The 16,440-nt window shown below is 36.6% G+C and overlaps 2 protein-coding genes across 4 annotated transcripts in view; one reads left to right on the forward strand and one right to left on the reverse strand.

The window, feature by feature from the left end:
* The window catches only part of CENPP (centromere protein P), a 306,566-nt gene that overhangs the window by 195,694 nt on the left and 94,432 nt on the right, over positions 1–16,440 (reverse strand). The window lies entirely within an intron of this gene.
* OMD (osteomodulin) lies at positions 6,850–15,540 on the forward strand. Its single transcript, XM_024580767.4, has 3 exons — positions 6,850–7,175; positions 12,717–13,670; positions 14,270–15,540. The coding sequence occupies exons 2-3, from the start codon at positions 12,731–12,733 to the stop codon at positions 14,596–14,598; spliced, it is 1,269 nt and encodes a 422-aa protein (XP_024436535.2). The 5' UTR covers positions 6,850–7,175; positions 12,717–12,730; the 3' UTR covers positions 14,599–15,540.

The raw sequence follows: 16,440 nt of genomic DNA on the forward strand, positions 1-16,440 counted from the left end.
TCAACATTGTGAACCAGTAGGAAGAAAGAAACATCCAACCAGAAAAGAATGAAGAAACAAGAACTCAGAAAAATGAGGACAGGCTTAGGAACCTCTAAGACATCTTTAAACATTCCAACATCCGAATTATAGGGGTGACAGAAGGAGAGGAGGAAGAGCAAGAAACTGAAAACTTATTTGAACAAATAATGAAGGAGAACTTCCCCAGTCTGGCAAAGGAAATAGACTTCCAGGAAGTCCAGGAAGCTCAGAGAGTCCCAAAGAAGCTGGACCCAAGGAGGAACACACCAAGGCACATCATAATTACATTACCTAAGATTAAACAGGAGGGAATCTTAGAAGCAGCAAGAGAAAAGGACACAGTTACCTACAAAGGAGTTTCCATAAGACTGTCAGCTGATTTCTCAAAAGAGACCTTACAGGCAAGAAGGGCCTGGAAAGAAGTATTCCAAGTCATGAAAAGCAAGGACCTACATCCAAGATTACTGTATCCAGCAACACTATCATTTAGAATGGAAGGGAAAATAAAGTGCTTCCCAGATAGGGTCAAGTTCAAGGAGTCCATCATCACCAAGCCCTTATTATAGGAAATGTTAAACGGATTTATCTAAGAAAAACAAGATAAAAAATAGGAACAGTAAAAATGACAGCAAACTCACAGTTATTAACAACCACACCTAAAACAAAAACAAAAGCAAACTAAGCAAACAACTAGAACAGGAACAGAACCACAGAAATGGCGATCACATGAAGGGTTATCAATAGGGGAGTGGGAGGGGGAGAGAGGAGGGAAGGGTATAGAGAAGAAGTAGCATAAATGGTAGGTGGAAAATAGACAGGGGGAGGGTAAGAATAGTATAGGAAATGTAGAAGCCAAAGAACTTATATGTATGACCCATGGACATGAACTATAGGGGGGGAATGTGGGAGGGAGGGGGTGGGCAGGATGGAGTGGAGTGAAGGGGGAGAAATGGGACAACTGTAATAGCATAATCAACAAATATATTTTTAAAAAATAATAAGTTCCTGGACCTACACTCAGGGGTTCTAATTTTGCAGGTCTATGCTGTAAAGATGCTAGAGCCTGTTTTTAAATCAGCAGCCCTATCAGTTCGTATACTGATGAATCTCCCACATTTTGGGATGTACTGATTTAGAGGATTCCTAAGATTATGGCTTACATAAAGAGTGGGTTAGGTTGGAATGGAAGCACCATTTTATGGGAAGAGTAAATGATGAGGGAAATAGAAGCTAGTCATGCATTCAGGAACGTAAGCTCCCTCAAGCCTTGTGGAGACAGATGCACAAAAGTGGGTCATGTCTGCTGGGCACAATAATCCATGGTTTGAAGTATTTCTGTAGGGCTGCCTACGTGGTCTTTCTGATAGAGGCAGCTCACCAACTAAGTGTCATATTTGCCTAACATGATTTGATTTAGAATGTTAGGAAGCTGAGACATCCAAGCATGTCAGAAGCACATGTTGTTCTTGCTGGCGCCAGAAGCCTCTATAAGGATAACTCCACACCTCCACCTAGATCACTACCAAGTGATCACTACCAGACATGGCATCTTTGGTCCCTCTTACATCAACTTGACTTGCTCCCTCACTATGTGCAGGTCTTTGACAAACTATTTAAAATAGTAACTTCCCTTTTTAAAACTTATTAATAGACTTCATTTTTTAGAGCAGTTTTAGATTAACAGCAAAACTGAGCAAAAGTTAACACAGATTTCCCACATATCTTTCCTTCTTAGTACCTCCTTACTTTCCAGCACTGCAAAGTGCTCCAGGCTCATCCTATGTATTCCCTGACCCAGACCTGGAATTAGACATTTCTGCAAAGATCCCTAATCTCTTTTATTGGAGAATGGTATTAAAAACCAAGATCTTGGTTGGTCCTGGGTATTTGTTGCTGAGAGCATGCCACTCACTACTTCTAAGCCCTCTCAGCCAGCAGAGCCAGGAGACAGATGTGTGTACTTGGGCCCGTGTATCCACACACACACATGTATAAAAATTTCTAGAAACCAGCGACAGGAACCAAGATGGCGGCGTAGGAAGACACACTGCGCCTCCTCGCACAACCAGAACTGACAGAGAATCAAACAGCAAGGGGGACTGACACCAAGGAAATAGAAAATAAACACATCCAGACTGGTAGGAGGGGCGAAGACAGGCACCGGGGTGGAGAGGACTCGCGTGGCTGTGGCGGGACTGAGACTGGCAGAGTGTGGGACAGATGGCGCAGGCAATCCGAGCACTGGCAGACCCTGCGGCCCCACATTTGCACAGATAAACCCAGAGGGCCGGACTCAGAGTGGCGGAGAGTGGGGCAGGCAGAGTGGCGGGTAGCACCCTGCAGCACCACATTCGCCCACAGATAAACCTGATGAACGGAGGGCAGCGAAGCAGACCGTGCAACCCAGGGCTCCAGCTGGGGGAAATAAAGCCTCAAACCTCTGATTGAAAACGCCCCTGGGGGTTGGGGTGGCAGCAGGAGAGATTCCCAGCCTCACAGGAGAGGTTGTTGGAGAGACCCACAGGGGCCTAGAGTGTGCACAGGCCCACTTACTCGGGAACCAGCACCAGAGTGGCCCAGTTTGATTGTGGGTATCCGAGTGAAAGATTGAAAGCCGGAGGACAGTGAGGCGGGCGCCAGTGCTCCCACTCGGCCCCTCCCCCACATACAGCACAGCGACCAGCGTTACCCCGCCCGGGTGAACACCTAAGGCTCCGCCCCTTAAAGTAACAGACGCGCCAAGACAAACAAACAAACAAACAAAAATGGCCCAAATGACAGAACACTTCAAAGCTCCAGAAAAAATACAACTAAGTGAGGAAGAGATAGCCAACCTATCGGATGCACAGTTCAAAGCACTGGTTATCAAGAGGCTCACAGACTTGGTTGAATCTGTTCGAAAAACATGAAAAAATGAAGCCTATGCTAAGAGAAACAAAGGAAAATGTACAGGGAACCAATAGTGACGAGAAGGAAACTGGGACTCAAATCAATGGTATGGACCAGAAGGAAGAAACAAACATCCAACCAGAAAAGAATGAAGAAACAAGAACTTGGAAAAATGAGGAGAGGCTTAGGAACCTCCAGGACACCTTGAAATGTTCCAACATCTGAATTATAGGGGTGCCAGAAGGAGAAGAGGAAGAACAAAAAATTGAAAACTTATTTGAACAAATAATGGAGAACTTCCCCGATTTGGCAAAGGAAATAGACTTCCGGGAAGTCCAGGAAGCTCAGAGAGTCCCAAAGAAGCTGGACCCAAGGAGGAACACACCAAGGCACATCATAATTACATTACCCAAGCTTAAACGCAAGGACCTACATCCAAGATTACTGTATCCAGCAAAGCTATCATTTAGAATGGAAGGGAAGATAAAGTGCTTCTCAGATAAGGTCAAGTTAAAGAAGCTCATCATCACCAAGCCCTTATTATATGAAATGTTAAAGGGAGTTACCTAAGAAAAAGAAGATCAAAAATAGGAACAGTAGAAATGACAGCAAACTCACAGTTATTAACGGCCACACATAAAACAAAAACGAGAGCAAACTAGGCAAACAACTAGAACATGGGAATTGTCAATAAGGGAGTGGGGGGGAGAGGGGGGTAAAGGTACAGAGAATAAGTAGCATAGATGATAGGTGGAAAATAGACAGGGGGAGGGTAAAAATAGTGTAGGAAATGTAGAAGCCAAAGAACTTATAAGTATGACCCGTGGACATGAACTATGGGGGGGGAATGTGGGAGGGAGGGGGGTGGGCAGGATGGAGTGGAGTGGGGGGGGGGAATGGGACAACTGTAATAGCATAATCAATAAATATATTTAAAAAAAAAAAAAAGAAAATCAAACCAGCGACCTCGTGGTTTGTGGGACAATGCCCAACAGAGCCACACCACTGAGGGCTTTTTTTAAAATTTAAGTTCTATTTTATTACTTATGCTATTACAGTTGTCCCAATTCCCAACCCCCCTTGCCCTCTCCACCCAAAACCCCCTGAAACTCTGGGTTTTGATTGGGATTGCACTGAACTTATAGATCCATTTGGAGGTTAATGCCATCTTAAGAATATATCTGCCAATCCAAGAACATGATATATCTATAGTTAGGTCTTAATTTCTTTCACCACTGGTTTTATAGTTGTTTTTTTTAATTCTTCTTTTTTTTTAAAACATCAACCATGGTGGCCATGCATTCATAGTGACATAGCTTTTTTTTTTTTTTTTTAAGATTTTTCTTATTTACTTTGGAGAGAGGGGAAGGGAGGGAGAAAGAGAGGGAAAGAACCATCAATGTGTGAGAGATACGTTGATTGGCTGCCTCTCACACACTGTAGACTGGGGGCCTGGCCTACAACCCAGGCGTGTGCCCTGATTGGGAATCAAACTGGCAACCTTTTGGTTTGTAGGCCAATGCTCAATCCACTGAGCCACACCAGCCAGGGCAGTGTTTTATAGTTGTCAAGATACAAATCTTGTACATATTTTATTACAATTATACCTAAGTATTCATGTTACAAATGATGCTTTTTTAATTTCAATTCTGAATTGTTCTAGTACATAAAAATGATTGACTGTGTATGTTGAATTTGGATCTTGTGATCTTGCTGAATTCATTTACTAATTCTAGCAGCTTTTTGGGAGATTTTTTGGGACTTTCTACATAATGTTGCCATTTGTAGGAAGAGATGGTTTCTATATATTTGGTGGACAATGTAAGATTAGGTTGCAGATATCAATACCCCTCTCTAAGTATTAAAATTTTGGCATTTATCTCCTAATTATAAGGATGTTCTTCCATATAACCACACTCAGGAAATTTCATATTTATCTAGTATTGTGTAATATAAATAAAATTCCTGTTCAAATTTCAAAAAGAAAAAAATTTCTAGACATAGCCAACTGTATGTATATGAAACTGAACATGAATTCGTACTGACGTCTCCAGCTCTGATCCATCACCACACGGATTGTTCCCACCGCCTCCCCCTCCTTATCTGTAACGTTCCTACAGCAGTGGGATACCTGGCTCTCCCCTGGGCCAGTTATGTAAGCATTCCGTTCCAGCACACATCACAGCAGTGTCAGAAGTGTTGACCTGAACGCCTGTGCTCATTTGTTTTTATCCATCTACCTTGCTTTATTCTTCTCTGTTGTACTTCACACCACATAAAATGTTTATTTTCTGTTTTCCTCCTCCATGACAACAGGGACTTTTACTGCTGGGTCCTTAGCCCCTAAAACTGCCTTGAACAAAGCTGGTGCTCAGTAAATATAAACTAAATTATCAAATAAAAGAAAAATATTTATTCTGATTACCATAATTAAGCAGGTCTCAGTCAGACTTTTCCTATCCAGCAGTATGTTATTTAGGCTTGAGATTCTGTATTGACTTCAATCAAATTATAATTGTAGAATATAATTTAGACTTTCTACCAATTCAACTGACTTCTCTACTCAACTGCATCAATTATAACCACCTAACTAAAAAAGTGCACTGTCACAATTGCAACTTCTACTTTTCCTCTAAGGCCTGACTTGAACCACCCTTCCCACCAATCTTCACCCCCTACACCATCCTGCTGGCAAACCTAAACCTCCTAGACACCATCAACCCCATTTAAATTTCCTACACACTTCAATTGAAGCTATCTTGATAAATAACTATGAGGGCATATAAAATAATTTTTGGATAAAGTACACAGATTTACTCTCTGTTCCTTAGTGTGGAAGCTTAAGGTTTAAGAACAAAGACTAATATAAAACATATGGAAAAGATCAGTAACAAGATGAAATCTTGGCCCAAATATAGTCTGCCGCATTTTGCATACCAGAGTCTAAAATAATAGATGAGATTTTTTTCAATGCCAAAGCATCACTTGAAATACTGTAAGCTTTTTAAAAATCTGAAGTGTAACAAAATAAATATTGTGATTTTTTTTTAAACCTAACGGAAAATACAATTTTGAAGGGGGAAGAAAAGCAAAACAAACTCCAGGATTCACTTTACCTTATTAGCTTACACAAGCTTGAAAGAATCTCCCAAAGAATGAACTCAAAGTTTACTGCCAAGAGACACAAGTTAACTCTCTGTTTAAAATATGAAAACATTAGTATAAAAACATAGCATTTAGGCAGTCATTTGCTACTCGTCAGGAAAGACAGTTCAGAGAAATTAGAACATTTTCTATAATAGTAATTGATCAGCAGAAGTTCCTAATTCCATCTTATTCAATACTATGAAATTATTTTTTATACTACTAAAAACAGGCAACTCAGAGATATACATTGTAAAGGCAAAACACAGAATTCTATAACCAAGAGATAATTTTTTTATTTCAAACATTATTATAAGCCATTCCAATGAGTATATTTGGGAGGAAGGTTATAGCTGATAGAAAAAAGAATATAATTCTTTGTATGAAAAGTTATATATTTAATCTGTGTGACCAATGACAATCTATTTCATTTAAAAAATTAACTAGATGTGAAATGTTGTTTCTAATCCTAAGAAAAAAAGAATATAATTCTTTGTATGAAAGGTTATATATTTAATCTGTGTGACCAATGACAATCTATTTCATTTAAAAAATTAACTAGATGTGAAATGCTGTTTCTAATCCTAGTTCCTTGTCTTAATGAAAGGAAGCACTAGTATGAACATAGGGTGTCAGACAAGCAAAGTCTCAAGATTACTCTGAGTTCCACCTTAAATTGCTGAGCTCCATGTTACAGTGGACCTTAATTTGAAGAATTCTTTTGGCACGAAAATGAAAATAAAAACAGTAATCAGTACATGCTGTTTCATTTAGTTCAGTTTGCCTTTCATAAAAGAGGAAATTCTTACCATACCTCAAAGCAAATTTAAGGGGAAAAGAAAGAAGTAAGCCACAGAAATCTTACCAAGAACACAAGCATCTCAATTTAAATCCACAAAGCTTTGGATAATGAAAAGAAAAACATAATTTTAATTCAACCCAAGCATTTTCCAGGCAGATTATATCTGCTTAAATTGCTACAGTGATTCAAGAGAGAGCCCTATTTAAACATACAGTTACTGAGGATTTTTAAGAGACTGAGTTAAAGAATTTAGGAATTTCTGATTCATTACAGGATTTGCAAATTCATCAACCCCTGAAAACTAAAGCAAACTCAACAGGTATGGTGACAAAATAATTTTCAATTTTTTAAAGAAAGTATTTCTCTTCTTAAAAATAAAAAAGTACATTTGATTTGTTTAATGTTAAAATAGATTTCAGCCATCATAAAAGCACAATTTTTGGAAGCAGTATCTGGTAAAAGCTACATTAAAACTTTGATTAGTCAAATTATTTGGGGAAAAAGTATTAAAGTGAATTTAATTTTCTAACTTAAGATGTATCCAATAAATAATCTTTGTTTTTATATATTTTTTATTTTGAATGAAATATTCTTAGGTTAATGGAAAATTTTTCTGTCTCCTTCTGTCTCTCATCTTTAAATGACAAAAACCTGACAAATGCCTTCGAGCAATACATCGGAGCAGTGTGAGAGATTGGGGCGGTAGGGAAGATGGATATTTATACAAATTTCACTAGAAATTTTCTCAAAATTCTCCATTGACCAAATCCCTGGTATTTAGAACTTTTTTGTTTTTATTTGCCTCTTTCACAAAGGAAAGATATGAGGGTTCTATCTGGTACTGAAGGATCTGGTTGCTTGGGTTTTGGTTAAGATTTAAATGTATTATGGCTAAAAATAATTTTGAGACTTTCATATTTTTAATAACAAAAGAGTATTACTTCCTTAGGCCTTGGGTGTAGTAGTGACAGCATACTAAGTTTACAGAGTTAAATTTAAAACTGCTTTAAAAAAATTCTGAACCATATACTAATTCTTGGTTTCTCATATTCTAGTTTCTGCAGCATACTGAGAAAACAATTAAGTCTATTTTAAAACAATAAAATGCTACGAGGCTTTCCAATTACTTTAAACTTTCAAGAACAAAATTCTATCTCATTTTAATCAATCATTTTAATTAGAATTTTCCTGATGAAAGCATGAGTGCTTTTTTCTAAGGCAGAGAAATGTTATCGCATAAAAACTTTTATAGCTATAATATGAAAAATTCATACTAACAAATAATTTTTAAAACTGGTAACTTGTATTTTACTTTTTTTCTTTTCTATTGCTCAATGTAATAGGAAAATTAATAAGAATATATTATAATGGAGACATATTTAATAGATAGGAGAAGAAGTCACATTCTTTGTGACTACGTTCATTTAAAGAAATCACTGTGATGACATACACACGTCTAGAAATATACAGACATTAGTAGTGATAAGTATCATTAATGAGAGGGAATCCATAATTTATTAAACCTATCATTCATTCAACAAAATTTTGATCACTCATACAATGTGAATTGTACTAGGTTCTATCAAAAATTAGAGGTCAGGAAATGAGATGATTGACAGTGAGTTATAATGTTTTGCTATGAGTTATCCTACAGGAAACAAGGCATAAATTGTAGAACATAAAATGTCGGAAGTAATCAAAATCCGCTTATTAGCAAATGACTGGGAAGAGATTAGATGAATGAAAATTTGGATGAAAAGAAATGAGAGATGATTGTAATGGAAAATTATCATGGGTGAAGTTGAAGAGTAAGAGGAATAGAAAATAATAGATATATGGATGGAGATGGGATGGATTTCAGATCAGAAAGCTACACTAACAGGCAAAAGGGAGTGGGACAAGGCTGAGATACAGGGCCATGGTCCTCAAGGGATAAGGACAATAATGAGCTCAGACTTAGAAACCTTTTTGTTAGATAGCCAAAGAGACCAAAACAGACAAGAGAATCCCTTTATTTCCAGAGAGGCCCCATCATCACAAGGTCTTGATTTCAGGTTAAAGGTATGCAATTACATAGGTTCAGGATCAAAAGTATCCTCTAGGTCTCCTTTTTGTTCCCCATAGTTTATAGTAATTACTGAACAGAGTTGTGACTTTAATCCTCAAATGTAAGGTTACTAATTGATGATTGCTAATGTTCTTAACACAAGAATAAAATTCATAGTTCTGATGAACAACACTCTTTTCAAAGTTCAACTGTGTAACAGTAAGCTTCTGAGACCCTCTATATGCCCTGATTCCGCTCAAATGTATATCTCTGTCTCTGCTTCCACTTTCACCTATCTGGGACACAGCAAACTTATAGAACCCCAATTCCATAGTGCAGTGAGACTGATATGAAGTATGACAAGTACTTAAAAAGTTAGTATGCTATACTATAATGAGTATATAATAAATTATTACAAATTAAATAAGTTATTATCAACTAGTGAATAAAATGTTTAGGATTTTCTATACCCATTCCTGCTAACATCCCAAAGCCTGGGCCAAATGATGCCTATAAAGGCTTCCCTGTCTCCCCCAGGAAGGGTTAAGCTATTAACTCCCAAAGCACCGGTGTCTCTGCTGTAAATCATATTTCCCTCTGCCTGAGAATATAGTTTGCTGTGTTGTGTCTCTCTCATACACTAAACTATACGATCTTTACGGAAAGGACCATGCCTTCACATCTTCATTTCTGTGTTCCCCACTAAGCACTGGGTCTCAGCTCTAGAAATAATTCAAGACATTCTTTAATTGGAATAACTCAACCAAATTAAATAACTACTAGCAGTGGTAAGGTCCTTTCCTAACCTAATTCACACACAACGTTTAGTATAAGTCACTAACTACAGCAGATGAAAGAGCACTTCCAATCAGACCCACTGTGGAGCTTCCTGCACCACCCTCCTCATCTAGATCAGCCAGCAGTAAACACTACCCTTTGGAATTAGACCACACTCCTTCATTTTTCCTCCTCCCAGGTCTCTCTCCTATTTCATGCATGAACATTGTTGTATGAAGACCACAGCTCAACTATATTAATACATTAAATTAGGTGTCTAGTCCTAGAGTGTAAATTCTTTAGGTCAGAATTCAGGCCCTCCAGATTTTGGTCTGGATTGGTTCTAACAGTTTTATTTTGTTCCTTCAACAGTTAACCACAAGTTCCCCAACACCCCACTCTGTGTTGCTTACATATTTTCACTCATCTCTTATATCTGGAAATCTTTCCCATTCCCCTCTATGAGCACCCTAATATTCCTCTGAAGTTTGTTCAAATTGCACATCCTCCTTGAGTCCCATAGATTAGAAGGAACAATGAATGAAGTCTATTTAGATTTGCAATGGGAAACTTTACGAGTTTCAAAATCAAAGGCTGTTTGCCCCGACCCATGTGGCTCAGTTGGTTGGATGTCATTTCTCCAATCCAAAAGGCTGCTGGTTCGATTCCCACTCAGGGCACGTGCTTGGGTTGGGGGTTTGGCCCCCAATTCGGGCACATATGAGAGGCAACCAATCCATGTTTCTCTCTCACATAGAAGTTTTTCTCCTACTTTCTCCCTCCCTCTAACAATAAAAAAACACAGATTGGTTAAAAAGATCAAATCATTGCTATTTTGGCATTTTCTGTAGATAGGGATAAGAACAATATATAATGAAAAAATATATTAGAGTAAATAATTGATTCTATTTTCTTGGTAAAAATAAGACACAAGGTCATCATCCAAAATCAATAGGGAATTGAGGTTTTAGAGGCTTGTCTAGGAGAAAAGGGAAGGGAAATGCCTAAGCAGATGCTGCTGGGAAGCATTTGAATGGTTGTAAATTTAAAGTTAAACCAGTTGGCATGGTCCTAGTTTTTTCTTGTCATATTCATCTACTTCAGTCAGGCCGAGAGTAGATGGAGAATTGAAGTAACCAGAATAGTATGAGGATATAAAGGGCCAGAGAGTTTACAGCATGTAAAGAGGAGTGATGGCAGTGATGCACTACAAAACCTAGGTTACTAAGAAGAAATTGTGTATGGGGAGGTATGGATAACAGGCAGTGAAAAAATAGTAGGAACAATATATTTTAGGTCACACTGAAGTTAAAGAATTACGGCAGTTAGAGTTACTACATAGAGTAAGTTATAAAGACAGCAGACAGTGGTCAGAGTGTGAAGGGGCCGCAGCACTAATAATGACAAGACCCATGTCATTATTAGTGACAATGGTAAGGAAGACTAGAGAAAATATAAGTGAAAGAAAAAAGATCAAGGGCCTCTGACTTTGCTTGAATAACTACTTCAATTCCCAAATGCTCACAATTTACATTCTTCCAAGTTTTAATTTCTGATGAAGAAAGAAACAAAAACTGGAATGTTAGGGTCTATAGACGCTTTTCTAAAATGAGGTTCTATCAGAGAAACTGATTTAAGTAATTATTTTCTCAATTATCCCAATGAAAAAATATAGCTAGTACTATTCTAGATAAATAGGATATAACTCATTTTATTGCATACAATGTGTCAAGACATTCATTTTCTCATGAAACCCTGGATGAAAAGGACAGAGAAAAATGGCCTCTGAAAAAAGGAGGTACAATTCTTTTTTTTTTTTTTTTTTTTTTTTACAACATAATTATTCCATCTGGATCGTTTTAAACTTGAAAAGCATACTTAATGTGCATACTTCATATGACCCTAACAACTACTAGATGAGATAAACAGGCAAGCATTTATAATTATTAATTTTATTTGTGAGGCAAGAAGCAGATATGTTAAGTGACTTTATCATCATAAGTGACAGAACTTAAATGAAGGTTTTCAGGCTCCTCATCCAGTACACAATCCACCATTCACTACAACTCCAAGTTTCAGCATGAGTGCTAATTGTCTGCCTTTCTCAAGCTGAGCACTCCCTCCATTAGAAGCCCAACCCACACATACCCTTCTACTCAATGCATTACATGTCTCTCTGATTTTCCACTAGACCTAAACTCCTGGGATACAGAGTTTTTAATATCTGTATATAAAATTTAACTCAAAAATATAAGTAGAAAGAAGGAATTAGGAAGGTAATAAGCAAAATGTATAGCATAACCTAATAGAAACTAAAAAAAGTGGTAGAAAGTAAATATTGTATGTATTTTTGCAATTTGAATTAGTTGTTCGAGTAGATTCAGAGATGAAATAATTGGATTTTGGAAACTGTTTCATGGGGAAAATCTGAACTCATGGTTAGGCTTGGACAGAGAACACAAAGAGGAAACATGATAGCTATTTTTAGTATCTCAAGCTCTCACATAAAAGGAAGTGTTTCATGCTCTCCCAAAGGGCAGAAAAGCATTACCAGTAAACAGAAGTTGAGTGGGAAACTTTTGGTTAATATTAAGAAAGAAATTGTTAGATAAAAGCTCTCTAACTAAAACATAGGGTCTCTCCTCTCATCGGTAGTGACCATTACCAAGGAACCAAATAGTCAATGAGAACACCCAGTATTTAGAGTAAAGGAAACACCAACTTTGGAGTTGAGACATCACGCTATCATTGCAAATCTATAGTCTAGGAAACTAGCAAGACAAATTGAAATTCTCGTAAAAGAGGGTTATTTAGTCTTGTTCAATACGACATGTGACTTTAAAAAGGAAAATTACCTCCTTACTGCGACTTAAACATTAATTTTGGCTTCAGTATTGCCCATTCATTCTGAATATTCATTTTATATTTCAATATAGACATAGATATTATGTTTTGTGTAATTGTCAGTTTACACAAAAGTTTTTGTAAATTTCATTCACTTTTCTCACAATGTATTTCCTTTCTTCCTTGTAATAGGACAAAAAGAGACTATGGGCTTTCTAAGTCCAGTGTGTATACTTGTCTTCTTGCTTGGACTCAAAGTATACTGCCAATATGAAAGTTATCAATGGGATGAAGATTATGACCAAGAGCCAGATGACGTTTACCAACCAGAATTCGATTTTCATCAAAATGTAGACAATGGAGTGCCTTTTCATCAGCGTACTTTAGGCTGTGCCAGTGAGTGCTTCTGTCCACCTAACTTTCCATCATCAATGTACTGTGATAATCGCAAACTTCAGAGTATCCCAAGTATTCCGGCACACATTCAGCAAGTCTACCTTCAGTTCAATGAAATTGAAGCTGTGACTGCAGATTCATTCATCAATGCAACTCATCTTAAAGAAATCAATCTCAGTCACAACAAAATTAAATCTCAAAAGATTGATCATGGTGTGTTTGCTAAGTTGTCAAATCTCCTACAACTTCACCTGCAGCATAACAATTTAGAAGAATTTCCATTTCCTCTTCCTAAGTCTTTGGAAAGACTTCTTCTTGGTTACAATGAGATCTCCAGATTGCAGACAAATGCAGTGGATGGGCTAGTAAACTTGACTATGCTCGATCTCTGTTATAATCATCTTGATGATTCTATGTTACAAGGAAAAAACCTTGTCAAAATGGAAAAATTACTGCAGCTCAACCTATGTAACAACAGATTAGAATCGATGCCTCCTGGTTTGCCTTCTTCACTTATGTATTTGTCTTTAGAAAATAATTCGATTTCTTCTATCCCAGAAAATTACTTCAATGAACTTCCAAAACTTCATGCTCTAAGAATGTCATACAACAAACTACAAGACATCCCATACAATATTTTTAATCTTTCCAACCTTGTAGAGCTCAATGTTGGACACAATAAACTGAAGCAAGCATTCTATATTCCAAGAAATTTACAACACCTATACCTAGAAAATAATGAAATTGAAAGTACGTAAAATTTCATTATTTTTTAAAGACAGAATATTTACAAATCCATGCTTTATACATTGCTGAAAATGTGGTGCTTTAAAGTTGGCCCCAAGAGAGGAGTGCTATGAGGTTTATAGCCTTTCCTATTAAATTTTATCACTTTGAACATTCAGAAGTAGCACTGTAGAGTATATGAAGAAATATGAGTATCTAGAGAAGTGCGGCTAGGCAAATGCAGAAATTGGCCACAGAGAAAGGTATAAAATTTATAGTTTTATCTATTAAGTTTTATCACTTTGAAGAAATACGAGTATTCTGAGTAGGGGTACTATAGGTGATTTTCATTTTTTCTTCTTGAGGCTGTTTCTACTAAAATTTATTACTTTAATAATGTATTAATTAATGAAATTACTAAATTTTTAATGAAGCCATCATTTATTTTGATAATATAAAATAATTTAGTTTTATTTTCATTTTATTATTTGATTACTATAAATGTAGTTCTACTTATAAGTATCATAATTAATAAAACTATAGCCACCTAAAATTTTAATAAAATCCACTATAGGATAATGAATGTAATATAGCAGGATTAATTTTTAATTTGTATTTTTCAGATATCAATGTTACAGTGATGTGTCCGTCCGTTGACCCACTATATTACCACCATTTGACATACATTCGTGTGGACCAAAATAAGCTAAGAGAGCCTATAAACTCATACATTTTCCTCTGCTTCCCTCATATACATAGTATTTATTATGGCGAACAAAGAAGCATTAATGGTCAAACAATACAACTGAAGACCCAAGTTTTAGGGAGATTTCAAGATGATGCTGATAGTGAAGATCAGGATGATCGTCATGAAGGCTCAGAACAAGAAGGAACAGAAGAAAACATTGACCCTCACTACTATGGAAATCAAGAATGGCAAGAAACTTTATAGATATACATTTATGACTTCACAACACTTATAGCTTACAACAATATATAAAGAAGTTTGTGTTAGTATAAGATCAAATACTTAAATTTAAATTGTTGGTGACATCTGCATCATTACAAAGGATGAGAATTTATTTCATTACAACCTGTATTTAGCAAATTTTAGCAATTGTCTGAAATGTCACAGCTTTTACTGTGTTCCATTTTAACTGGGATGAATGTTTTTTTATAGTAAATTCACTATAGAAAGGTTTCTTTGTTTTAGTTACATAAAGATTTTCTAATAAATAACTGTTTTGTTCACAAGGTTATGTTAATGTTAGCACAAGAAAGTATAGCAACATTATTAAACACTTCTATTTTTCTAGCACAATGAATTAGAAACATACATGCACATCTGCCAATGTTTATTTACAGTATTAAAACTGCATAAAGTTCCTTTAAAATATGCACAACACAGGCTTTGACATCCTTTCTAAAATCTTAAAAATCACATATTATTTCATCTATAATTTTGAATTATTTTAAGTATATCTTATAATAAAGATGATCTAACTGCTGTGACAAAACTTTCCTGATTTATCAGTCTAAAACATTTTATAGAACTCCTCAGATAAGGAATAAACACAAATCTGGGGCTGCCTACACAGGGAACTCAAAGAACAAAAATAACAATTTGGACAATGTACAAAGACCAGACAAGTAAAACTATATATATATATTTTTAATATATTGGTTATGCTATTATATTATTCCATTTTCTTCTCCATTATTCCCCTCCACTGTGCACTTCCTCCCTCCAGCATTCACCCTTTAGTTCATGTTCATGGGTCATATATATAAATTCTTTGGCTGCTCCATTTCCTATACTATTCTTAACCTCCCCCTATTTTCTACTTACCATTTATGCTTCTTACTCCCTGTACCTTTCCCCCCACTTCCCCAGCCCCTCCCCACTGATAACCCTCCATGTGATCTCCATTTCTGTGAATCTGTTCCTATTCTAGTTGTTTGCTTAGTTCATTTTTGCTTTTGTATTCTTTTTTTTGGTTCGGTTGCTGATAGTTGTGAGTTTATTTGTCATTTTACTGTTCATAGTTTTGACCTTCTTTTTCTTCGATAAATCCCTTTAACATTTCATATAATAATGGCTTGGTGATGATGAACTCCTTTAACTTGACCTTATCTGTTAAGCACTTGATCTGCCCTTCCATTCTAAATGATAGCTTTGCTGGATAGAGTAATCTTGGATGTAGGTCCTTGCCTTTCATGACTTTAAATACTCCTTTCCAGCCCCTTCTTGCCTGCAAGGTTTCTTTTGAGAAATAAGCTGATGGTCTTATGTGCACTGCTTTGTAGGTAAATGTCTCCTTTTCTCTTGCTGCTTTTAAGATTCTCTCCTCATCTTCAATCTTGGGTAACGTAATTATGATGTTCCTTGGTGTGTGCTTTCTTGGATCCAACTTCTTTGGGACTCTCTGAACTTCCTGGAAGTCTCTTTCCTGTGCAAGATTGGGGAAGTTCTCCTTCATTATTTGTTCAAAGAAGTTTTCCATTTCTTGCTCTTCCTCTTCTTCTTCTGGTATCCCTATGATTCGCATGTTGAAGTGTTTAAAGTTGTCCCAAATGTTCCTAAGCCTCTCCTCATTGTTTTGAATACTTGTTTCTTCATTCTGTTCTGGTTGAATGTTTATTTCTTCCTTCTGGTCCAAATTGTTGATTTGGGTCCCAGTTTCCTTCCCTTCACTGTTGGTTCCCTGTACATTTTCCTTTATTTCACTTTGCATAGCCTTCACTTCTTCCTCTATTTTGAGACCATACTCATCCATTTCGTGGGCATCCTGAT

The sequence above is a fragment of the Desmodus rotundus genome, chromosome 3 (genome assembly GCF_022682495.2).
Source record: "Desmodus rotundus isolate HL8 chromosome 3, HLdesRot8A.1, whole genome shotgun sequence".
NCBI lineage: Eukaryota > Metazoa > Chordata > Mammalia > Chiroptera > Phyllostomidae > Desmodus > Desmodus rotundus.